This window comes from Lynx rufus, unplaced genomic scaffold, assembly GCF_022079265.1.
Source record: "Lynx rufus isolate CCGP_SWC_20201006 ecotype Redwood Valley unplaced genomic scaffold, mLynRuf1.p SCAF_28, whole genome shotgun sequence".
Lineage (NCBI taxonomy): Eukaryota > Metazoa > Chordata > Mammalia > Carnivora > Felidae > Lynx > Lynx rufus.
This window is the reverse complement of record NW_025814843.1, coordinates 1,769,462-1,795,473: the sequence shown is the minus strand read 5'-3', so window position 1 is coordinate 1,795,473 and position 26,012 is coordinate 1,769,462. Positions and strand designations below refer to the sequence as shown.

The 26,012-nt window shown below is 51.5% G+C and overlaps 1 protein-coding gene across 3 annotated transcripts; it reads left to right on the top strand.

Moving 5' to 3' along the window:
• Positions 1-16: 16 nt before the first annotated feature.
• Positions 17-26,012, top strand: TOP3A (DNA topoisomerase III alpha). 3 transcript variants are annotated; one of them, XM_047089933.1, is made up of 19 exons: positions 17-587; positions 3,170-3,229; positions 4,352-4,425; positions 5,237-5,312; positions 6,695-6,803; positions 7,815-7,958; positions 8,112-8,282; positions 8,558-8,658; positions 10,271-10,345; positions 11,659-11,741; positions 12,800-13,007; positions 14,844-15,029; positions 15,221-15,350; positions 18,095-18,208; positions 18,310-18,475; positions 19,636-19,779; positions 22,293-22,415; positions 23,444-24,087; positions 25,655-26,012. In XM_047089933.1, the coding sequence occupies exons 1-19, from the start codon at positions 408-410 to the stop codon at positions 25,858-25,860; spliced, it is 2,994 nt and encodes a 997-aa protein (XP_046945889.1). In that variant the 5' UTR covers positions 17-407; the 3' UTR covers positions 25,861-26,012. The 3 variants fall into 3 exon arrangements, with proteins under 3 accessions (XP_046945889.1, XP_046945890.1, XP_046945891.1); XM_047089934.1 differs by lacking the exon at positions 25,655-26,012 and adding an exon at positions 25,426-25,636; XM_047089935.1 differs by lacking the exons at positions 17-587; positions 3,170-3,229; positions 5,237-5,312 and having other exon boundaries at positions 4,354-4,425.

Sequence of the window (26,012 nt, the reverse complement as noted above, 5' to 3'; positions counted from 1 at the left end):
CGAACGACAGGTTTGGGCGGAACTTTCCAGCGGCCTCGCCCAAGGACAATCGATTTACCAACCACTGTCGGGAAGGAAAGGAAGTGGGGCGGAGGAGCGGAAACGTACAAGGGGTCCCGAGCGCGGGGTCGTCTGGGAGTTGTAGTTCGCGGTCCCGTGGCGCTCGCACCGGGCGGATGTAGCCCGAGAAGGCGGGCGGAAGCCGGCCGCCTAGGTGCGGGATTCCCTGTCGAGGCCGTGGGTCCGAAGCCCCGCGGGCTTAGGGGTGGTGGCCGGGACGCGGCAGGTGGCGCTGGCGGCTTTCGGGGGCCCCAGTTCCCTTAGGGTGGACCCCAGGTGGGCGTCACCTCTGGCTTTTCCAGCATGCTTGGGCACCCGGCGGGCGGCAGCGGGCGCGGGGCCTAGGGATGATCTTCCCTGTCGCCCGCTGCGCTCTCCGCTGGCTGCAACGGCCGAGAGCCAGGACCTTGTCCCGCGCTGCCATGGAGGTGGCCTTGCGAGGCGTGCGGAAAATTCTCTGTGTGGCCGAGAAAAACGACGCGGCCAAGGGGATCGCCGACCTGCTGTCCAACGGTCGCATGAGGCGGGTAAGGAGGCATATTTCCGATCAGCTGTGCGGGTGAGGGAGCTGTCCCGATCACCCAGCGGGACAGCGCGGCCAGCGCTGGGAATACAGACGGAGGCCGCTTCTCCCACTTCTGGGTCATTGCAGTGGCTTCCTGTCTTCTTTTCGGACTGGTAGGCATTTAAAAGCGAAGACGCTTCACCCATTTGCTTGAAAACCTTGGCTCCTCCTTGCGCACAGCCGCGGTTCCCAAACTAGTCTGATAATCGGTACTAGCTGGGACACTGGCTATTCTGTGGGTTTGGGGTGAGACCAGGGAAGGCTGTGTCTTAACAGTATTCCCTGTGATTTGAAATTTTAAGTTATTGGGAACCCCTGTTCACAGCACTTTAACTTGGCGGTCAAGCCCTGTCCCAGCATTCCCAGCTAACCTGGCTCTCCCCATCAAGGGCGCATCCCCTGGGTTCTGCGGCCCCACTGGCTTTACAGTCTGTAAACGCGTATTAAGAGGGCGGTACTACCTAGGCTATGGGATTAGAGGGAACAGCTGCCCTATTCCTACTAGTACAAAGTCACTCCCGAGAGACAGGCAAGTAAGGGATGAAAATTTGTTCTGGACACACTGGAGGTGCAAAGGAAGGGAAAGGTAAAAGAATTTGTAAAACAGGTGGCATGGAGATGATACGAACTGATCAGGAAAATCTGTCAAATAAAAGTGGATTGCGAAATGGTTTTCTGGAGGCAGAAAGCAGAAGTTCCCTGCTCTTTTCTTCTTTCAAGATCTCAAGGTCCTTAGACCTCCATTTCTAGCTCGTGGAGAGTGGGAGCAAGAGCTGAGGTTGCGTCTGTAGAGTTCAGACCTCTGGCTCCTCACAGGGAGAACTCTGATAGCTTTCTCCCTAACCTTTCACTATTCAAATTCTGGGCAGCCAAAGTGACTTTATAAAACACAAGTGTGACTCCAGTAATCTCCCACTTAAAACCCACATTGCTTATCTCAATTGATGCAGAACAAACATTTGATAAAAATGTAATCCCCTTCGTGATCTTACAGAATAGAAATCCTAAAGGAGCCACAAAGAACCATTGGTGCTAATAAATATGTTCAGCCAAGTTATGGGATACAAGATCAATGTACACAAATCAGTAGCAATGAACAATCTGGAAAGAAAATTAAAAAAAAAAACAATTCCATTTACAATAGCATTCAAAAGCACACTGAAAACTGCGACCTTCTTTATCTGGGTAGTTTTTTTCATGGTTTTATTTTTATATTTAGAAAGATGCATCTTAAAGAATTCTGTAGATTTAGTGGCAGCAGTATGGGAGTTCCTACAGATTACTTAGAGAAGGGACTTGAATTTTTTTTTTTTTTTTAGAGTGGACAGCACTGCAAAAAAGATCACAAAAGCAGGGGCTCCTGGGTAACTCAGTTGATTGAGCATCTGACTCTTGATTTCTTTGGCTCAGGTCATGATCCCAGGGTCGTGGGATCGAGCCCCACGTCAGGCTTCTGCGCTGATCCTGGAGCTTGCTTGGGATTCTTTCTCTCTCTGCCCCTCTCCCCCGCTCACATGCTCTCTCTCTAAAATAAAAAGAGAAGGAGAGACCACAAAAGCTACATTCTTGATCTATCAACCGGGTGTTTTTTCTTTCCCCAGACTCCGAAACTGCTCTAAGTTTGGCGTATCCAGTTTCCCTGAGCACCTCACCCACACATGGGATCACACATAATCGTGTGCCACCCCAAAATGGGAATTACAGGGGGGCAAGTTTGAAATGTCAGGAAAGACATTTCACATCCTCGAGGCTACCACTGGTAGAGGAGACTGCCTGCTGGAGCTCTGGTTGTGGGATCACACACATGTTATCAGACAAGTTATTTACCTGGAGAGGATCAGAACGGTGGTTTTAGACTGTTCCCAAGAGACACAAGGGACAATGGATGTGCCCCTCAGGAGTCACTTGGGACTGGACTGGGGAAACGTACCTGTAAAAGTACTTTTAATGCTGCTGTGGAGGACGGTGGGATCTATTCAGAGAGGGTCTGATTCGTCCATGCTCGCAGCTAAAGAATTGCTTTATAGACTGGCTTCCAGTGCTGACTGGGGCTTGTAGTGTTACTGGATTTTAGAGCCAGAGGAGCACTTAGAGGTAACTTTATTCAAAAATAAATTGATGTTCAGAAAGGCGAGTGATTTGCCTGTGCCCAGCAGTTTTACAGGTGCGGTTGTACAGCCAAAAAGTAGTAGAAGGATATGGGGAAGAGGGAGAAAGTGGGCAAGAGAATTCCGTCCTAATCCTTTCTCTGCCTCTAATTTGTGACTTGACCTTGGACTCGTCCAGGCTCATCTATTCGTCGTTATATTAGCTGACCTCAAGGTTACCTTCTGGCATAAAAACTCCATGGACTGTACTAAGCATGTGCTCGTAACTGTGTTGAGGATCCTCTTGATAACTGGCCTTAGTAATTTAGCCTAGTTTTTATCTTTAGGAAATACTGTTATTTTTCAGTATGACCACTTATCAAGGTTCTGCTTGATCTTTAGGCCGAGGAGTCATTTGTTTTCAATGTAACTTATTTATTCTTGTTTTGTGTTATAGAGGGAAGGATTGTCTAAATTCAACAAGATCTATGAATTTGATTATCATCTGTACGGCCAGGTAGGTGCTATCATGTTTCTGTCCTGCAGCTGAAGTGTGCTGCTGTTAGATCCATGGGCCATTTTGGTATATGTTCCTCGAGTTTTTAGTGATGGCTGTAAAAATAGAAGCTGTTAACTACAGGTTGCCACTGAACTGCTTGTACCTTAAGAGTTATTTCAAGGGGCGCCCGGGTAGCTCAGTCGATTAAACATCCAACTTCAGCTCAGGTCATGATCTTGTGGTTGGTGGGTTCGTGCCCCATGTCGGCCTCTGTGCTGACACCTGAGAGCCTGGAGCCTGTGTGTGTGTGTGTGTGTGTGTGTGTGTGTGTGTGTGTGTGTCTGTCAAAAATAAACATTAAAAAAAAAAGTTATTTGATCAAGAAGAACGAGCCTGGCCATCATAGAAGAAGTCACTATCTTTCAAGAATAATTGTTAAGACCTAAAGATCTCTGGTTACAAACGAGTATTTTGTAATTTATAAGGAAGTCTCTTTTTAATGAAATATGGCCCCTTCTCTTTGTAACAAGAAAGAAACTAAAACACAGTAGTGTGAGGAAACTTTAAATCCTATAAAAGGCATCATGGTGCTAGAATTAGAACGGTCGTTAGTTTGGTATTTGGCTTCAAAGAGATGCATTTATGTTCATTTCTCCCCAACTAGGTTTTGTTTTGTTTTGTTTATAGACTTAATTTTTTTAGAGCCATTTTAGGTTTTTGGAGCAAAATTGAGAGGGGGGTACAGAGATTTCCAATAGACCCCTGCCCCCACACATACACCCCCCCCCACCATGATCAACATCAGATCACCAGAGTAATGCATTCTTTACGATCACAATTGTACCTACGCTGACACATCATAATCACCCAAAGTCCCTAGTTTACATTAGGGTTCTCTCTTGGTGTTGTGCGTACCATGGGTTCGGACAAAAGTAGAACATACATCCGTCATTACAGTATCATGCAGACTATTCCCACTGCCCTTAAAGTCCTCTGCACTCCATCTCTTCCTTCCTCCTCACCTCCCCTCAACCCTCGGCAACCCCTTTTTTCTCTTTAACAGAAGTTCCTCCCTTTTATTTGAATGATGTGGCAAAATATAATTGCCGAAAGACTAACTCGAATTTTGTTATCCTTCAGAATGTTACCATGATAATGACTTCAGTTTCTGGACATTTGCTGGCTCATGATTTCCAGATGCAGTTCCGCAAATGGTCAGTACAATGCCTGGGGGAAGAACTTTCTGATTATTACAGTAAGTTGTGAAATGCTGCCGGGATTTTGAGGCATGTTGATCTTACTGTATAACTTCTAATACCCAGATGACTGTCTTTGTCCATTCGGACTGGTATAACAAAATGTCATCAACCGTGGGGGGCTAATAAACAATAGAAATTGATTTTGCCTGGTTCTGGAGGCTGGAAGCAGGAGATCAGGGTACACGTAGACTGCTGACCTCTCACCATGTCCTCAGCTGGTGGAAGGAGCGAGGGAGCTCTGTGGGTCTTCTTTTATCAGAGCATTAATCCCATTCATGAGGTACCACTCCCGTGACCTAATAGCCTCGCAGAGTCCCCACCTTCTAACACCATCACATTGGTATTAAGATTCCAGCATGTGAATTTTGAGGGGACAAACACCATGGAGACCACGGCAGTGACCTAAGATTAACTGAACCATTGTGAATTTTTACCGTGTGTTGAGAACAAACAACCACTTTGAAGTGTTATTTTCCTCAGAATAGCCAGACCTATTTCATGTAGTCGCTGTGTTACATTTATCCTATTGCAGACGTGCGTGAAAGGGCTCCAGAATTTCTTCTTAGCAGCTGTTGCTGTCACAGAAAGCAGAAAGTGCTTTGTGCAGAGGGTCATAGCCTTGCTTTTAATTCTCTGGCATTTTCACGTGGGACTTCTGTTGGGGATCCATCCGTGAGCTCACTGAGCAATTTTTTTCTTGTAAAAATGGAGGACTTTCCATCCTGTGCTGAGGTTGGATGTTTTGTGTTTTCATCCTCTTTTCTAGGCACAGCTGCAATCCCCTTGTCCTCTTTGAAGCAGAAATTGAAAAGTACTGCCCAGAGAATTTTGTAGACATCAAGGTAGGATCTTTTGGAAGACAGACAGCACTGGAGTTGAACAACTCCAGAGTGCAAAATAATTGAACTGTGATTTCTGTATTTTGAATGCATCAGAATTTAGAGATCACGTTTCCCACCAAACTTAGTGCCATGATTTTAAAAATTATTCCTACTCAGGGCACCTGGGTGGCTCAGTCGGTTAAGCGTCTGACTCTTGATTTCAGCTCAGGTCGTGATCTCATGGTTGGTGAGATCAAGCCCCAAGTCAGGTTCTGCACGGACAGCCTGCCTAGGATTCTCTTTCTTCCTCTCTCCCTCTGTTTCTCCCCCTCCCTGCCCCCTCAAAATAAATAAATAAACATTTAAAAATTCTTCCCACTCATTGTATAAATGAGGCCACTTATTTTTTATTTGTTTATTTTCAAAGATTTTAGTTTTAAATAACGTCTCCACCGATGGAGAAGTCACAACCCCAAGATCAAGAGTCACAAGCTGTACTAAAAATAAGCCTTTTTTTTTTTTTTTAATTTTTTTTAACGTTTATTTATTTTTGAGACAGAGAGAGACAGAGCATGAACGGGGGAGGGGCAGAGAGAGAGAGAGGGAGACACAGAATCGGAAGCAGGCTCCAGGCTCGGAGCCATCAGCCCAGAGTCCGACGCGGGGCTCGAACTCACGGACTGCGAGATCGTGACCTGAGCTGAAGTCGGACGCTTAACCGACTGAGCCACCCAGGCGCCCCAAAATAAGCCTTTTTATTAGTAGTGGTTGTTTAAATAAATCCTAGGAATAACACTGTTAAATGATTAATTCTAAGTGATGAATCACTAAATTCTATTCCCGAAACCAATACGACGCTATGTGTTAACTAATTAGAACCTAAGTAAAAAAAACTTGACACGTCGAACAAGTTAAAAAACATTAATCCTAGCTTCCATCCCGAATTAGCATGGAGAGACAACAAAGTGTAAATGGTCACGTGACAGGCGAGTTATGAATGCTCAGGGCACCTGTAGCAGTGGTCTGCTAGCTGGGAAACCTTCTTGGGGTGAAACTCAATTAGGGATCAGTTTCGTTTTTGACCAGGACGTGATCAGAACCACGAGAGTTACAAGTGTGTGTCAGAGCTGAGGTTTAGGTCTTGTCACACTAGGGCAGGTGCATTAAACCCTCCATCTTCTAGAAGCTCACTTCGGGTCCGTGATTCTAAGCTGGAGGGTTGTAGTAGCAGCCTCGGCATCCTTACAGGTAGTAGGAGCAGTTTCCTCAGATCGCTCCCTCTCACTAAGGCGGCGCATCCCGATAACATCACTGATGTTCGGTTTGGTCACACGTCCTTAGCGTAGAGGTGTCACCTCATGGCGACTGCGCTCTCACTGCTCTTCCCTGGCTGGGAATTTCAGAAAACTCTGGAACGAGAGACCCGGCAGTGCCAGGCCCTGGTGATCTGGACCGACTGCGATAGAGAAGGGGAAAATATCGGGTTCGAGATTATCCACGTGTGCAGGGCTGGTAAGTGACGTGGCTTCCGGGTTTCCACACGCTGGGACCGCAGAAGTAGATGGTTCCCCTGTGTGAGTGGGTCAAGGCTGAGTTCCTCCTTATAGACTCTCCCCGCTGGATCCGTCAGGCCTCACCAGCAGTGTGTCCAGAGCAAGTTACTGAACCCACGGGAGCCTCAGCTTTCTGGAAAGTCAGGCCAGTCTGACACAGTTCCTAGGGTGGCACGAGGACTAAAAGAGTTACCGAGTGGCACAGACCCGCAGCCCAGGGCTTGTTTCGCGTCAGGTCCAAGTAGATTGCCAGCTGCTTGAGAGCAGGGACTTCTTATATCTGTTATAAGTATAGATTGAATATTTGCAAGAGAATGCATATGCCGTACGGACAGTACAAAGAGTAATTCTAGAATGTTGTTCATCTGCTGTATTCTTTGTATGCTGCCTGAATATTAATAAATACTCGCTGAGATGAATTTAAATGCCTTCAACGGGGCTAATGATTGCAGGTAACTTAGCAGAAGTGATGCACAGGTCATTCTCAGGCTTCAGAGAGTGGACGGTTTCTATTTTCCCTGAGTGTTTCTGTGTTGAAAGCTGTAACGACTGCTGGGAATTTAAGTACGTTAACTTTCAGGGACAGTGTGTATGTCCTATGTTATTTCCATGCCAGGACATGAAATTCCCTTGTAGGACCTTCTAATTGACAACATTTTATTTTCCCCAAACGTCTAAGAATGAGTGAGATTAGAATCTTGAGAGGCTCATAAGGAGAATAGCTGAAATTCACTTAAATAGCTAAAATTCACACCACTGTTACTTCTGACAAAACTAAGCTTAGCGGTTACAGCAAAGTTTCCTTCTTAGGTGGCTAGCATACTGTTAATTTCACCTAATCAGAAAATTGGGTACCTCACAACATCTCGAAATGGCTTATCTTTCATTCAAGGTGGTTTAAGAAAAGCGAGCCCTTTATGATGGGAAGGCAGTGTGGTTTGACTTTGATCTTGGTGACTCTGTTCCACAGTGAAGCCCAGTCTGCCAGTGCTAAGAGCCCGTTTCTCTGAGATCACCCCCCGAGCCGTCCAGACGGCCTGTGAGAACCTGACCGAGCCTGATCCGAGAGTGAGCGATGCTGTGGACGTGAGGCAGGAGCTGGACCTGAGGATCGGTGAGCCACTGGCAAACTCCCCTGGGGGTCTGCGTGGCACATTGGGGGTTGGGTTATGAACCAAGAATGAGGCTCGTGTGTAGATATGAGCAGCTGGCTTTGATCTTACGGTCCACTGCTTTCTCCTTCCTTCCTTCCGTCCTCACTTCCTAGGAGCTGCCTTCACTAGGTTCCAGACCCTGAGGCTGCAGAGGATTTTTCCCGAGGTGTTAGCGGAGCAGCTGATCAGTTACGGCAGCTGCCAGTTCCCAACCCTGGGGTTCGTGGTAGAGAGGTTCAAAGCCATTCAGGCTTTTGTGCCAGAAATCTTCCACAAAATTAAAGGTATGGCCGGAGGAGTTGTTTACGGTGTAGAACCTAAGGGCCTGGGAAGAACCAGGAGCAAAAATGGCACTAATTAAATGTGTGAGTTTTTTAGTCTTGCTGCCCTTCGTCCCACCCCATTACGATGCTCAGAATCCACTTAGTTTCCTGAACGACCCATAATCCCAAAGCCATGTTTCCTATTCCTTTGGAATTTCAGTGCAATGTGCTTTCTTCTCTCTGTCCCATCATATGGCTTCTCTGAGTCATGGCCTTCCTGTTTGTCCCCGATACAGTAACTCATGACCACAAAGATGGTGTCGTAGAATTCAACTGGAAAAGGCATCGCCTCTTTAACCACACAGCTTGTCTTGTCCTCTATCAGCTGTGCATGGAGGTAAGAGATATTTGGAATTTTAATGACCGAGGAAAACTGTTCTGGAAGTTCCCAGGCCACTCCTTCTGTGTTAGCAGAAGTGACCCTGTTCCCTTTTCCCACTGAACTGTAGCTTTCAGCTTGCATCTCAGGACCTCACTTTTAGGGAGCCTGTAGGACGAACTCCATGAAAATGATACTAAACGATGTGAAACCACAGGAGCTGTAGACCTTTTAGATAAAGGCAGAAATTTTGAGAAATACATAGCTGAAATCTCTCCCTAAAGTAGAATGCTGTTAACAGAGGTCACTCAGGATCCTCTAGACCTGTCTGGAACAATAGAGTCCTAAAGCTGGAAGGGGTTTGGACAGCATCTGGTCCAGCTCCCTCTTCCCCCGGTTAGATGAGATCTAGAAAGATGAAAGTCACAAACGAGCAAGTTAACTTCATCCAGGGGCAAATGCCAGGAAGGGAAAGTAGGGGGAAGGAACAGAGACCAGCCTGGGGGGCAGGGAGGGGACCGTTCTAGGCATGGTGGTCACGGAAGGCCTCTCAGGGCCACATCTGAGTGAAGGCCAGAGTGATTAGCAGGAGACAGCCAGCCACAAGGGGGTGGGGGGGGGGGTAGAGAACACGTGTCAGTAGAGAAGTAGAGCGGCCCATCAGAGGACCACAGGCCAGTCGGTGGCTGAGTTGCGACCCTCATACTGATCGTCCACCTTGTGGTGCTGCTGCTTTTCAGCCAGTACCTGACTGCTGGCTCTAACCTGGAGGCTGCACACAGTGGTGCCTGAGAGAAACTCTGAGATCTCTACTTTGATGAGTCACATGTGCTCCCGGCTGTAGCGCCCTGGCAGGTTTATTAATTGATTTGGTGAAGGGGGAACAATGACCGGTGAGCACCGGCTGCAGTGCCAGACACGCTTTGTTACACTATCCTGTTTAGTCCTGATAGCGCCCGTGAGGGTGGCGATCCTGTCCCCGCCTCACAGATGAGGTGGGAGAGAGTGAAGTAATTTGTGCGCACTCTAGAGCCGGTAAGGGGCACAGCACAGCTAGCTTCTAGCATACCTGACTCTCCAGCTCCTTCCGGAGACCACCCTGCGTCCAGGAGTCACTCTGTCCACGCTTCTGCCCTTTGACCCTAGAGGTCACGGAACTACCTGGCACGTCTCTGACACTGCACATTTACCTGTTCGAGAGAAGGAGACACCCCTGTTCGCTGGGGTGCGGTGAAGATGGTCTCCACATTGGGCTTTCCAGCTTGTAGTGTACGATTTCTCCTATTTCTAACTTGGTATCATCCTGACGTTTTAAAATGTAACACCGTGCACGTGTAGGTAGGAAACCGTGCTTAGGAGATGCACAGGCTGTCGTGTTTCGCGGGCCCTGGAAGGCACCTTGGGGCTTGTAAAGTTGCCCCTCAAAGTCTTGGTTTGAGCGGGAAGGTGGTGAGGTCTCCACCACACCGCAGGCTTCGAGCCCACCTCGCTCGAGGTGCTGTCGTGGCTGGAGCAGGGGCCTCTGCTCGTGGTGAGTGTCCTCCAGAATGGTGAGCAAAGGCTACCGCAGGACAGCTAGAGAAGGTGCGCAAAGAAGTTAACGTGGCCTCTGCTTTTTCTGGCTCTCTAGGATCCCAGGGCAACCGTGGTAGAGGTCAAGTCTAAGGCAAAGAGCAAGTGGAGGCCTCAAGCATTGGACACTGTGGTATGTTCCAGATGACTGCACCAGGCGCTCTGATTGCCTGGTGCTGGGACTAGGTTTCTACGGCAGACGGTGGCCGGTGGCACAAAGCATCACCCTTCACAAGGCCAAGCGGGAAAGCCCTTGGGGAGAACAGAAACCCCAAAACAGAGGCTGCTTAGTCTTTTCGTGCTTTTTTAAGTTAATAAATGCAACGTAGCTGCTTTGTGTGGGGTTTGGCAAACAAAAAGAGGAAGACACGTCCCCCGTCATCCTTACGTAATCTCTGATCCAATGTAAGCATCTTCTCTTCCTGTTTTTTCCTCATACACGTAATTTATACATTGTTGTGATTAGGATAGCTTGTCTTTTTCCACCCGAGCATTTTTCTTTAACGTGTGCCTAATCTATGTAAACGTTTTTTAAAATCTGTATTAAGAGCCTACCTTAGGACAGGGTTTCTCAACTTTTTAGACCCACGAAGAGCCACCCTGCTGGACACGAGTTGGAGTTAACTACCTTAGGAGTGCCCCTTCCCAGTCACCACCAGTCAGGACAATTCAGGGTACAGTTGCCGTCAGGATTCACCCTGGAGGTTGAACATAAAGAACAAACAGGCTAAGAAACACATGGGGATTGGTGGGCAGTGTGGTCTTTACCTTGGGCGTGGCCCAGTGTGTGTGTATGTGTGTGTGTGTGTGTGTGTGTGTGTGTGTGTGTGTGCGCGCACGCGCGTGGGAGTGATTTGTAGGAATGACAAGGGGAGAGTTACAGACCGATTGCATAGGACAGGCATAAGTGTATTGGTCCTCACTGGTTAAATAGGCTTTGACATAGAGCCGCTGACATTGGTGGACTGTGACCAAGGGGAAGGACAACCGATTATCTCCCAGGAGTTTTTGAAGAATGGTATTCATCATTCAGAAGTTAGTAGGGCTCCAGTGGTTTTCCCAAAGTGTGGTTCCCAGACTGCCTGTATTAGAATCTGTGTATTGGCTTGCTGGTTAAAAAAAAAAAAGAAAAAGAAAAAAAAAATGCAGATTTCTGGCCTCTGTCCCAGCCCTCTTCTGTCAGAATCCCTAGTGCTCAGGGCCCGGGAATCTTTTCTCTTCCTAAGTGATTCTTGCTTCTGCCCATCAGAGCCTGAGAACCACTGGGTTGGAATCTGCCTCTGCCTGGCAGGCCCAGAAAGCTTTCTTTGCTACAGTCTTCCTCCCTCTGCGTGACAGCCGCTGGAGTGACAGTGGCCAGACATTTGTGAAGATGAGTTGTGTGGCTGTGTTGTGCCCTCTGACTCCCACACTGCACTCTAACTTGCCTATTGACACATTTAACAGGAGCTTGAGAAGCTGGCTTCTCGAAAGTTGAGAATAAATGCTAAAGAAACCATGAGGATTGCCGAAAAGCTCTACACTCAAGGGTAAATATTTGGGAATAGAATTTGGTGCATCTTTGTCAGGGTGAAGTATTTTATTTTGCTTCATTTTCTTTTAAAGATTTTATTTTTAAGTAATCTGTATACCCAACATGGGGCTCAAACTCACAATCTGAGATCAAGAGTTACATGCTCCACCCACTGAGCCAGGGTGAAAATATTTTAGAGCTTATGGGTAAATACAGACTGTCTAGATATCACCTGAGCTCTGAAGTAGAAGAATTTTGACATTGACTTTTCTGATAAGGAAAAGAGCCTGTTGAGTGAATTCACATCTCAGTGTTGACCTCTCAACAGTCCCCCCCGCCAGGGCCTTGGCAGGTGGCAGACCGCACCTTTAGTAGTCGTTTGCCATCATAAATCATCGTGCTTCAGGGGTTGTGAACATCCCAGCACCATCCAGTGACGGTGTGGTCCATGCTGTGGACCGCTGTGGCAGCCACTCGCCACAGGTGACTATCAGGCACTTGAGATTTGGGTCGTGCGAATTGGGACATGCTGGAAGTGTAAGATATGCGCTGGGTTTCGAAGACTTGTATGAAACAAAAGGATGTAAATGATCTCGTTGATATACCATTTAAGTGGCTAGTAAAAAATGGTAAATTACATGTAGGGTCCACATGATGGTTTGTTAGACAGCATTACGCTTTCTATACCTGAAAAAAATTCGTAGAAGCACACTCTGTTGCTGCTCTCAAGGCCATGGGGGGTCACTGGCAGACCATTCATAGATCGGGCCAGGGCTGTGTCCCGGCCACACAACGGCTGGCAGGCTGAGCCTACTGTGTTCCCCGCCTGTGCTTCCCCTGTCGTTTATCTTGTGGCTTCTTGGGGCATCTCAGCAAGAGAGCCTACTGTCTCTCACCCCATCAGGGGGTCCCATCTGAGAACTTTTGTCAACGTAGGTAAGGTAGGTTGCCTTCGGTTGCGTTGGCTAGCTCAGATGGGACATTGCAGGTGCCACCAGGTGCTTTCAATCGAATTCGGTTGTTTCTAGAGCAATTCTAGCAATTTCTTTTTCTATTCGTTTGCCTTTGTTTTAGGTACATCAGCTATCCTCGAACTGAGACAAACATCTTCCCCAAAGACTTAAACCTGACGGTGCTCGTAGAGCAGCAGACCCCGGATCCACGTTGGGGGGCCTTTGCCCAGAGCATTCTAGAACGGGGCGGCCCTACTCCACGCAATGGGAACAAGTCTGACCAAGCTCACCCTCCCATCCACCCCACCAAATACACTAGCAGCTTGCAGGTTGGTTTCCCTAACTACTGCCTCCTAGAACCCAGGGGGAAGTGAAGGGTTAGCGGCACTTGAATTTACTCTGTGGGCTCTTACTTGAGGAACTGAGTGATTTTGAAATATCTCTCCATTTTAGCAAAGAGATGTCAGCGTCCGAATTTTGCTGCTTCAGTGTTCTGCTTGGTGTCCGTGAATCCCCGCCCCCAGAGCAGGCTCTGCTGTCCAGCCCACTTCCCGCTCTGTCAGACCCCCTGCAGCTTTGCCGAGCCCCCCACACGTGGACTAGGAGGTTCGCCTGCCCTGTGCCCTTGGACAACCCCCACAGAGCCTCCCACAGAATCGCTTGGCCTTCTTGGCCCCTCGTTAACTGGAGGAATCCGGCCCCCATCCTCCCCAGACTCGATGGGTTTCCATTGCCATCCTGACACTTGGATACTGTGACACCGGCCTCTTGTCTTTGGTCCGGTGGCTGCAGGGCTCTCGGGCAGCCCTGCCCTGCCGTGTGTCTTGCCTATTGTCCTTCCTCAGCTGGAGAATGAGCTCCAGGAGGGCCCTGAGGGCCAAGCTGGTTAGGCTTGTTTGACAGATGCAGGCTCATTGCAGAGCTGAGCCACATTTGGTCCTTGTTTCCTTTTTTTATTAACACACATTGTTCTCTGGCCCTAAATGTAATACAGGTCCATTTTAGTTTAGAAAATTCAAAAGAATATGAGGAAGAAAAAAATTTGCCATTTCCTCGTATGCCGAATTTTTTTTTTTTTTAATAGATGTTTGCTCATTTTTAAGAGAGAGTGTCTGAGCGAGGGAGGGGCAGAGAGAGGGGGAACAGAGGATCTGAAGCCGGCTCTGTGCTGACAGCAGAGAGCCCAGTGGGGGGCTCGAACTCAAACTGTGAGATCATGACCTGAGCTGAAGTCAGACACTCAATCAACTAAGCCACCCAGGTGCCCCTGAAATATTTTAAAGTATGATGTTTAATGATTGCATAGATGTACCATAATTTCTTTTGGCAAATCTATTTTTTTGTTGTTTATTTATTTTTTTTTTTTGAGAGAGAGGGCACACGTGCACAAGCAGGAGAGGGGCACAGAGAAAGAGAATCTGAAGCAGGTTTCAGGTTTCAAGCTGTTAGCGCAGAGCCCGACATGGGGCTTGAACCCACAAACCGCAAGGTCATGACCTGAGCCAAAGTCGGATTGCCAGCCAACTGAGCCACCCTGCTCATCTGCAGGGTGCAAAATCACCCCTGCAGAAAGCACCCCTGCAAAACCTGTTTTTTAAGATTGCTTTCAACTTTCTGAGACATAATAACCATTGACCTTTGTGTAAATATCTGTGTGGACCTTTCGTTTCCTTTGGATCCATTCTTAGAATTACTGGCTATGAGTATGAGCATCTTACGGGCTTTGACAGATTGAGCCTCGCTCAGTCCTTGATTACTTCACTGGTAGAAAGTCCCATGAACCTTGTGAACGTGATGGTGTAGGGCTGCTGGCTGTAACTTTACTGTGTCTTCTATGCAAGGGATCCCTTGTTAGTTTATTATGTTTTTACCTTGTCTCCTCCCTTGGTGGGGTTTATGTCAAAAGAAGCACTTCTCAGTCTGGAAGGTAGGATGCCTTCCTTGCTTATCCTCACCTGATTAGGGTTGTGTCTAAGTCCACAGCACACAGCGGGTATGCCCAGCGCTCCATGCTGCTGCGGGGGCTACGGGAGCCACGTGCCCTGTTTCATGTGGAACTTTGGGCTGGAACTTTGGCCTTGGCCACGTCAGACTACTGGTGGTGCTGCGATCCTTGAGAGGCTATCTTCTGGAGGGAGTTTCAGACCCTTTCTTTTTCTTCCTAGGGAGATGAGCAGCGACTGTATGAGTTCATCGTTCGTCATTTCCTGGCTTGCTGCTCCCAGGATGCTCAGGGGCAGGAGACCACTGTGGAGATCGACATCGCTCAGGAACGCTTCGTGGCCCACGGCCTCATGATTCTGGCCCGAAACTACCTGGATGTGTACCCATATGACCGCTGGAGTGACAAGGTACTAAAGCACAGGCCCGGTCAGGGGCCAGAGGCCACGTCTCACCCCGTGGGCCTCGGGGAAAGGGGAAGACAGCCGTGTTCCCGACCCCAGTGCCGTCTGATGGAGTGGGGCCACGTTCTTTGAACTGGAAGTTGTCTTTTGCCTAAGTGCCACGCGGAATGATCTGATGCTTCTGCTGCTCTCTGTAGACCCTCCCCGTCTACGAGAGAGGCTCCCGCTTTCAGCCCAGCACTGTGGAGATGGTGGACGGAGAGACCAGTCCCCCCCAGCTGCTCACCGAAGCCGACCTCATCGCCCTCATGGAAAAGCACGGCATTGGTCAGTAGCTTGCTGTCCTGGTAGCTGGCGGCTCCGGCACACTCCGTATGGGCCAGGCACCGTGTCTCTTCTGGTCTTTGCCACAGCTCTAACGTGGCCATTATATTCTTCACCCCCTTTGTAGCTGAAGTGAGGCTTAGAGAGGTTAAGAACCTTGGTCTGAGTAAGTCTGCACATGGTGCTCTTAACCACTGCTTTACAGCAGCCGAATGAGGACATTGATGTGTCCCAGGACTCGGGGGCGGTGCGCTGGGAGCACCCTGGCCAGGTCCTGTCCGTGGACTCAGGATATTTGGCCCACACAGGGATTTGCTTCTATTTTGAATAAGTTACCAACATTTAAGGCCTGAGAGATTCCACATAAAAAATCCGTGTCTTCGTCTTGCGAGGCGTCGGGTCTGGCAGCCCGCCCCTTCGCGCCCAGAAATGGAATTGGAGTTGAATTGGAGTGGTGGCTGTCCCTTCCCCATCGCTCACGCTTGGCTCCGCTCTCCGCTCGTTACCTGCCAGGCCTCTGCGGAGTCTGAGTTTGCTGCCCTGCGGCTAGCCACACGCGGCCGTGCCCTTGGTGTTCCTTAAAGCATTCCTCGTAACAGTATGGGAATTGGAAATTAGGTTAAAAGGAAACTGGGCCAGAATTGGCTTTCCCGGTAAGCCCCGTGGCCCAAGGTTTACAGGTGGGTCCCTCGGGACAGATCTGCCACCCCTCGTCAGTTTTTGTCAGGGCTCTGTGGATGGTCTCCGGCAAACCTAGTTCAGAGGGGCAGCGGCACGATGGAGAGGGAAGTGGATGGAGGGGAAGTGGGCGTTCCCTGGGCGTATTCCTGGGGCACAGCTGCCCGCCCTGGGGCACAGCCGCCTCACTACGTAGTGGGTTTTGTAGTCCTGGGACTTAGGAAGGAGTGCCCCCCTGGAGTCCTCTGGCCATTGCTATACTGTCCGCAAAGTTGCAGGGTTCGCTAAAATTAAAGTTAGTTCACCCATCAGGATTCACTCATTAAAAATCTGAGGCTTCCACAGCTAGACGTTGGTCTAGGCCCCGGAGACACAGACAGGAATCAAGCCTGGTCATTCCATTCCCCCCAAGGGCTCATCTAGCCGGAGAAAGAAATCAAAGCAACACTTAAGTCCAGCCCGATGGGCTCTGGCAGGGAGCGGGCAGGGGCCTTAAACCTCATGGGAAGGATTCCTGGCGAGTGAAGGCAAGCCAGGCACCGGCCGAGTCTGCAGGAGGACGGAGGCACAGGGAAGCACATGGCACTGTGGCCGGGGGTATGCGTGGAAGGTGAGGCTGGGAAGATGACTTGAGCCCGACCGCGGGGCCGGCGTGCCTGACCGCGGGGCCGGCGTGCCTGACCGCGGGGCCGGCGTGCCTGCCTAACGAGCTTGGGTGTTGGCCTGTGGCTAGCAGAACCCAGTTTAAGATTTCTGAGGAAAGGAGCAAGGACTTATGTTTTTATTTTTATTTCTTTTGAGAGAGAGTGAAGGAGGGGCAGAGAGAGGGAGGGAGGGAGAGAATCTCAAGCAGGCTCCACACTGTCAGTAGGGAGCCTGATGCGGGGCTCGATCTCACAAACTGAGATCACAACCTGAGCCAGAACCAAGAGTCGGCCACCCAGGCGCTCAAGAGAGCTACGTTTTTTAATATGTTACCAGCTTTAAAAAAAAAAAAAAAAAAACCTAAAAAATGTTACCAGCTTTATTGAGATATAATTCACATACCACACACGTGACTGATGTAAGACGTACAAATCAGCGTCCAGTATATTCACAAAAGTGTGCAACCCTCCCCACAATTAAACTTAGAACGTTTTCATTGTCTCAGAAAGAAACCCCATGCCCATTAACAGTCACACCCCATCCCCCCTTCTCTCCAGTCCCTCCAGTCCCTCCAGTCCTGGGCAACCACTCATCTTTCTGACTAGAATGATACGGCGTGTGGCCTTTTGTGACCGGCTTCTTCCACTTAGCGTGTTCTCAGGGGTCATCCACACTGTGGTGGGAATCAGTACTTCTTTCCCTCTTGGCTGGTGCTGTCCCGTTGTGCAGGTACACCCCGGTTTGTTTATCCATTCCTCAGTCGATGGACTTTTGGGTCCTTCCCATTTGTCCCGGTGCACATTTGTGTCCAGGTTTGTGTGTGGACAGTTTTCGGTTCTCTAGGGTAGATAACCTAGCAGTAGAATGTCTGGGTCCTATGGTAACTCTGTGTTTACCTTTTAAGGAAGTTCTGGACTGTTTGCTGTTTTACGCTCTGGGAGCAACGCTTGAGGCTTGAGGTTTCTCCGTGCCCTCGCCAACATTTGTGGTTATCGGTGCTTTTTGGTTATACCCATTCAAGTGGGCGTGAAGTGGTACCTCTGTGGTTTTGATTTGCATTTCTCTGATGCCAGAGCTACATTTGCAGAGAACCCTTTGGCCACAGCATAAAGAAGGTGTGGGTGGAGGAAGCAGCCAGAAAGGAGGAGACCGAGCACATTGCACTGATGCAGATGACATGACGTGGGCTCCAGCCGTGGCTCTGCCACGTGGAGCAGAGGACAGAGACGCAGGAGTTGTGAAGCTGACATTGACAGCTTAAGTGAGGAAGTGGATGCGAGGGAGAGGTGTGGTTTCTGCGTGGGCCGGATGCGAAGGGAGGTGTCTTACCGAGAATAAGAAGTCCAGGCAGAGGAAGGTGCCCACAGGACACTAGGGCGGGGGGACGGTCTGCATCACCCCGAGTAACCAGGACTGGCTTTCAGGTACTGATGCCACTCATGCGGAGCACATCGAGACCATCAAAGCCCGGATGTATGTCGGGCTCACCCCGGACAAGCGGTTTCTGCCCGGGCATCTAGGCATGGGGCTTGTGGAAGGTAAGGAGGAGGAGCTTGCGGGGGTTTTGGCGAAGCCGCGTAACTAAAGTCCCCGAAGGTGTCGCCCGGGGCCACGTAGAACACCGCTCTTGCCCCTGCAGGCTATGACTCCATGGGCTATGAGATGTCCAAGCCCAACCTCCGGGCTGAGCTGGAAGCTGATCTGAAGCTGATCTGTGAGGGGAAGAAGGACAAGTTGGTGGTTCTGAGGCAGCAAGTCCAGAAATACAAACAGGTTTTCACTGAAGCAGTGGCCAAAGCAAAGAAGTGAGTCCGGATCCTACTTGTGTGCGCATGCGGTCATTTAGCTCTGCTTCCTGGGCCGTAACCTCTCCTTGGGCCGCGGGAGCGGGTGGGGGTGATTCAGCAGAAACCGGGCGGCGCGGCTCCTCGCGCCTCGTGAAGTGTGCGCCGCGGGTGGTTAGATGTCCTCCGGCCAGTTCATCACAGCCGGCGGTGTGCCTGGCAGGACCGTCCCCATGCAGCCCCTTCCCCTTCGGGCTTTCCTCCCGAGGGTTCCCCTTCCCCTAGAGCTTCGCCAGCATACAAACGGTAATCGGAAAGATCTGGTCCGGTCATGCCAGGCTATTGGCGCCAGATGGAGATGCCATTCTCTTGATTTTAATTGTCCTGAGTTAACAGGCAGCACAGCCGTGGGGCAGGAAACCTAGTGCTGGTGTAGGACACGTTTGCTCTGTGGAGTATTTTTTGGAGGTGGCCACGCAGCAAGCGGCACGTGTGCATGTTGTTAGACGCAAACCTGTTTTCTACCCCATGCCAGTTTGGCAAAGAAGCGGATGAGCCGGGGCACCCGGCGGGCTCTGTCGGTAGACCATGTGACTCTTGATCTCAGGGTTGAGTTCGAGCCCCTTGTTAGGTGTAGAGATTACTTAAAAATAAAATCTTAAAAGAAAAAAAGAGAAATGGATGAGCTAGTTTATTTATTTTTAATGTTTATTCTTGACAGAGAAAGAGAGACAGGGCATGCGTGGGGGAGGGGCAGAGAGAGAGGGTGACACAGAATCCGAAGCAGGCTCTGGACTCCGAGCTGTCAGCACAGAGCCCGACGCGGGGCTCGAACTCAAGGACCGCGAGATGATGACCTGAGCTGAAGTCAGACGCTCAACCAACTCAGCCACCCAGGGGCCCCAGGATGAGCTCATTTAAATGTAAATCCTGACAGACAGACACTTCTGGAGTGCATGCTAGGACCCTGTGCAGTTTTGTTTGGTGCGGGGCTGGTGACAAGGCAAAAAGTACCTGCCTCTAGCTGGATCACTCCCGGGAGCTGCCAGGAGCCAGAGAGGAGCCAGGGCCGCTTGGCCAACACAGCTCCGTCTGCCTCCGTTCTCCGCATCAGGGTTCCCCTGGTCACACTCATGCTGTGCGCACGTAAGAATATCGTAAATGTTTTGCTCTTCCTTCAGATTGGACGAGGCCTTATCCCAGTACTTTGGGGAAGGGGCAGAGGTGGCCCAGCAAGAAGCCATCTACCCAGCCGTGCCAGAGCCCATCAAGAAGTGCCCGCAGTGCAACAAGGACATGGTCCTCAAGACCAAGAAGAGTGGCGGGTCAGTGCCAGACTTGTCCCTGCCGGTGCTCACCCAGCACTTGCTGGGTTGGCCATACAACCCCCTGCAGGGCCCTGTCGTTTTGCTTCTGTGTCTGTCTTTGTTTGTTTGTGTATTTATTTATTTATTTATTTATTTATTAATGTTTATTTTTGAGAGAGAGAGAGAGAGAGACCGAGTACTAGTGAGGGAGGGGCAGAGAGAGATGGAGATACAAAATCCAAAGCAGGCTCCAGGCTCTGAGCTGTCAGCACAGAGCCCGACACGGGGCTCGAACCCACAGGCCGCGAGATCATGACCCAAGCCGGAAGTCGGCCGCTTAACCGACTGAGGCACCCAGGCGCCCCTCTGTGTCATTATTTAAAGGCAGGCCTGCTGCTGCCGGCCCCTGCACTAGGTATTGGAGGTAGAAGGCTAGCTGACAGGGACCCGGCCTTGGAGTCGTGACATGACCTGGGATCCAGAGGAGGTGGGGGATGACGGCAGATTTGCGTCCCTTGTGGATCAGACGCCGCCCACTCACCGTGTGGAGGATGGTGGAGGAGCATGAGCTGAGGACCCCGTTGGGTCTGAGTTCAAATCTCACTTCTGCCACACACAAGTTTTGTGCCCCAGAGCAGGTTACTTAACTACTAAGCGCCAATTTTCCATAAACCTGGGGCGGTGGGGTCTACTCTGGGAAGGGTGAGGGTTTGGCGTCATGGGTCAGAAGTCTAGTAGCGCAGGGCCTGATGTGTTAGAGATACTCGGCGGCGCTGCTTTTCTTCTTCCGGCTTTGGCGCTGATTCGGACCTGGACGTGCCACATCCCTTCTCACTCTTAGTGCAGCAGTGGGTAGGCAGTTTGTTGCGAGGCTCCCCAAGCCGGCCCCTGGCCGCTGGCAGGTGTTCACAGCAGGAGTGGGGAATGGAGATGGTGGCCGTCATTTATCACGTGCCATCCCTATGGGGGGCACGATGCACGGTCCTCGACGTACATTCTGGACTCCGTAACCACACAGCAGGGTGGTGTTTTTACCTCAGTTTCGTACGGAGTGGAGGCTGAGGCTTCGTGGGCTGAAGCGACTTGTCTACAGCAGGCAGCCCTGGGGAGCGGGAAAGGCAGAATTTGATCCCAGGTCTTCGCAGCCCTTCATTCCTTTGCCCCCTTTGGGCTGCAGCCGTGTGCCGCCTCTGTGCTGCCACGGGAGCAGGTGGCATCCCCGACTACTGACCCGTCACTGGCCTGGGCAAAGAGAAGGCCAGGCCGGCTCTCAGAAACCAGAGGTTAATGGGCCCAACTTGGCAGTGGGCAGCAGGTGCACACATACGAGCCAGTGCTGGTACAGGCTTCGCCCAGTGTGGACTGCCACATGCGAGGGCTTAGTAAGTGCTGTGCTGTGAACTCTGAAGTTCTCCGAGTGCTTGAGTCACCGGGGGGAGGCGGGGGGGGGGGGTCTGGGGATTGTCTTGTGGAATTTACCACTCCAGGGCTTATCTGAGAGTTGCCGTTTCTCAGTGGATTAGCTGTTTGAATAATTGGGGTTTGGGGTTTGGTTAGTTTTCCCCTGGTCTGGTCGTACCCAGGCATGCTCAAAGGACATCGTAAACTGTGTTCACGTTGGCTAGTCCAGCCCTAAAGTTTCGTGGCTGGAAGCTGTAGGGAATTGTTGGCCAAGGGGCACCTGGCTGGCTCAGTCGGAAGAGCACACAACTCTTGATGTCCGGGTCACGAGTTTGAACTTGACATTGGGTGTAGAGATTACTTAAATAGATAAAAACCTCAGAATGATGTGGTGCAGGTGTCCTGAGTAAAAGCTCTTTCATCAGACAGATAGGGTTCTATTCCCAGCTCTCTTACTCACCGCATGTGCATCCTTGGGCAGGTTTCCAGACTGTTCCCACCTCAGTTTGCCCCACTGTAAACTGAGAGTATCAACGGTTTCCATCAGAATTGTCATGTGGAGAAGTTGGGGAAGGTCTGAGAGCACACAGCCCGGAACCTGAGCAGAACCTGAGCAGAACCCTCAGGTCGTGGCCTTGCTATGGCCCGGGTTGGTCAGTGGGTTGTTTTTTGGTTTTGTTTTATTTGTTTTGAGAGAGAGAGCGCGGGCATGTGTGCAAGAGCATGGGGGGGGGGGGCGGAGAGAATCCCAAGCAGGCTCTGTACTGACAGTGCAGAGCTCCACTCGGGGCTCGACCCCCCCCGAACTGTGAGATCAAGACCTGAGCTGAAACCAAGTCGGAAGCTTAACTGACGGAGCTCCCCAGGCACCCTGGTTTGGTGCTTCTAAAGAAAGCAGAGTCAGCAATACGTATTTCTTTTTTTCAGGAAGGTGGGAGATAAATGCAGGCTAGTTTTTCTCATCAGTACCAGCGACTGTGTATCCATTTACGTGTCCTTCGGAAAAATCAAGATCTCCCTTAATCAACTGAGGAAAAGTCTCCCTGCCAGATGGGCGACAGTCTAGGAATGTTTATTTCCTGCATGCAGTCTGGTGGCTCCTGCCTGACCTTGCTCCCTCTGCCCTCCAGGTTCTACCTCAGCTGCACCGGTTTCCCAGAATGCCGATCGGCCATGTGGTTCCCTGACTCTGTGCTGGAGGCCAGCAGGGATGGGACTGTGTGTCCGGTTTGTCAGCCGCACCCTGTTTACAGGTGAGCTGGCCCCCGAGTCGGCTGCAGGAAGAGCACAGGTGGGAGGGAATCTCCCGGGACTTTCATTCCTAGACCGCTGCGTGGCCGGGGGCGATCGGTGCTCTCAGCAGCAGCTGGGTTGGCAGTCCTAAATCGGTCTGTGTCCCTTCCCTTTCCAGCTAGATTGCTGCCAAGTAGGGCATGGGGAAGAGAATATTCGTGTGTCGGCCGTGGCTTCCAGGCTCCTCCCAAAGGCCCAGAACCCTCGTGTAGAACCGGTCCTCAGACCTTTTGGCCATAGGACCCCTTACACTGGTAAAAATCATTGAGGAGCCCAAAGAGTTTTCGTTGTGAGTTAAGCTCATCAATAAGCTTATCAATTTAGATTAAATTATCTAATTAATTAACTTATCTAATTAACTTAGGTTAAGCTTATCGATAAGCTTATCAATTTAGATTAACCATCTAAATTAAAGTGGAGGCATTTAAAGACATACGTATTAATTTTACAATGCATACACTGCATACTGACATAAATGGCATGTTTTTACTTACTTCCAAAGCAGACCAAACCAAACCAAACCAAACAATGCATCGTTTTCCATTTCTCTAAGTCTAACGTCTGGCTTTAGATAGGAGACTGTTGGACTCCGGCCTCTGCTCCCAGGCAGCGTGCTGGGCCCGTGGCATGGGCTGTCGCCTTTGGCAGAGTTGCATGCCTACAGCAGGGAAGAATGACCGCTGTAACTTCCTAGCCTTGTAACAAAATACCTTGAAAGGGCCCGGGAGCCTCCAGGAGCCTGAGAGCCGCTGGTGTTACAGGAAGTGAACCTTTCAGAGACTTCTGTATTTTGGTGATTAATTGGGATCTTAGATTTCCCCTGCCTCCCCCTCTGCCCTCATGACAGCTGGATGGGCTAGCGGTTGGCAGGTGGCTGGCGTGGGCTCCTGGGGCACCGAGGGGAGGCCCAGGGTGGGCGCAGCCCTTTTTGGACCAGAAGACTTACAGCTGGTGGTTCATGCTTGCACTAACCTTCTGGCCTCACTAGGTTGAAGTTCAAGTTTAAACGCGGCAGCCTTCCCCCGACCATGCCTCTGGAGTTTGTGGGCTGCGTCGGAGGATGTGATGAGACCCTGATGGAGCTCCTGGACCTAAGATTCTCACGGGGCGCCCCCAGAGCCAGCCAGCCAGCCAGCCAGCCCTCTAACCACCTGCAGGCTAGCCAGTCCCTGAACAGAATCGACAGCGCCCCCCGGGCCCTGCCACCACCCGCTGCCACTGGTGAAAGTGACTCTGTGACCTGCAACTGTGGCCAGGAGGCTGTGCTGCTCACCGTCCGGAAAGAGGGTCCCAACCAGGGCCGGCAATTTTATAAGTGCAACGGTGGCGGCTGCAACTTCTTCCTGTGGGCCGACAGCAGCCCCCCGGATGCAGGGGGGCCCCCCCCCTCGGCACCAAGACCCTCAGGTGGCTCGGCAGGACGCCCGCCTGGCCCGGGGCATCGCCGGGGTGGGTTTGGCAGACCTGGCGATGACAGCGGAGGGGGCACGTCGTGCCTGTGCAGCCAGCCCACCGTCACCCGGACGGTGCAGAAGGACGGGCCCAACAAGGGGCGCCAGTTCCACACATGCGCCAAGCCAAGAGAGCAGCAGTGCGGCTTCTTCCAGTGGGCGGACGAGAATGTGGCCCCAGGTGAGACGGGATGCGTAGCCGGGCCGGGCTCCACCTCCTAGAGCAAGGGCGGCCCCTGAAGGGAGGGCGGGACAGCGGTGGGGCCGGCAGGTGCGCGCGTGGTCTTCATGCCAAATTCAAGGCCAGCTGCAGCCCACAGAGCTGCCCACTGCGCACCCAGCACTACGCTAGACACGCTATCTGTGCGTCTTCCGCCCCCGTCAGCTCAGCACGTGCTCACAGTTGTACAAACGGGGCAGCTGAGTCCCAGCGAACCGCCTCCACTGGGGGTCGCACCGCAGCACAGCCCGAGGTCGGCCGGACCGCTCGGCTCTGCGCTCCTCTAGCCTCGGTAGGCTCGCAAGGTCCTTGTCTTCAGCTGCGGAGCCTGGCCCTGGGGATGTCTAGGAACCTGCCCAGAGTTACATGGTTTGGGCCCGGTAACTGGGTCTGGTGAGAACCACCACCCAGACGTTGGGGCAAGGCAGATCACGTGCCCGGAGGCACTTGGAAGCGGTCCCCGCCCACCCCAGTGCGCGGCAGAAGCTTAGTTGGTACCTGAGAATAGCCGAAAGCCCTGTTGTCGGACAGAGCTGGTCCCAAAGCCTAGCTATAGAACCTTGAACGAAGGGCCCGGCCTCACCGCCTCAGTTTCCTCGGTGAGCTGGGCACTTGCCTACCTTCCTTAGGGTTCCTGTCTCAGAAGAGTTAAGTCTCAGACGGTGATTCTAACACACATTGCCAGCTCTGCTTGTACAGGAAGAACCCGGAAGGCTGGGGAAGGCGCAGGGCTGGCTACCAGTGCCCGAGGGGGCTGGAGGCAGCCACTGCCACGACAGACTCGGTTTGCAGTGTGTGAGAGGTGGTCCAGGAAGTGGTGTCTGACGTCCAGGCCAGCTGATCAGTTGTCCCGGGTGACACAGGGCGGTCCAAACTAAGAGGCCCATTTGAGGGCTGGAGGAATCCAGAACTCCCGTTTCCTGGCACGGACGGTGGGGAGCAGGTTGTTGGTCACAGGCCTGCTGGGTTTTGCTGCTTCTCCATGTGGCCTCAGGCCAGTTGGCAGGATGTTGCTTCTGTAAAGAAGGCCTCTGTGAAGTGACAGTAGTGCCCTCCTTATCAGGATAGTGATGGTGGGCCAAGGCCTTCAAGGACACAGGGTCCTTTAGGGAGTGGTGCCGGGGCAACGGAAGTGGGGGACACATCGTGTGCGGCGAGGAGGGAAGGGAGCCTGGCCTGTGGGCGGACGTGACCGTACAAAGGCCGGAGGGACGCCCTCTGCCCAGTGCTGGGACCTGTATTTCTGGCCACTTGTGTGTGTCTGTTCCAAAGTCAGCCTTCCCCTGACTCTTCCCACAGGGAGTCTCGGAGTCCAGACCTGGCCAAGAGGCAGGGGCTTCCAGGGGCCAGAGGCCAGAAGCAAAAGAGCCCGGGCCACTTCCTCAGACACGGGCTCCACGGCCAAGAAGCCCCGGAAATGCAGCGTTTGCCACCAGCCTGGACACACCCGTCCCTTCTGTCCTCAGAACACATGAGGCAGGGGAGGGGAGAGAGGGCCACGTCCTCACACCTGCCCCTTCCGTCTCAGGAATAAGCTGTTTTCACCGGGACCAGGCTGCCCTTCGCTGCCCTGGAGGCTTTGTGGAAAGTGGCGGCTTTTGGAGTCTCACCGCCTGTCGTGCTCGGGAGTCCGGATCCGGACCGCTGTCTCGAGAAGTCCCGTCTCTGGTGGACAGTGGCTCCCCGCCTGGGCTTCTTGCTGCTGGCGCCGCAACGCATTTACCAGCAGGGTAGGTGCGTCCCACGCTGTGGCTCCAGGCAGCCTGGAAGGGGCTTCGCCCACAGACATTCTGAGAAGGGGATGGGAGCGGCTCTTGTTCTAGAATTGTGTCCGTGGGAGCGGCTCCCACAGCTCGTGTGCCTTAATAAAGAATTCTGTCCCTCTC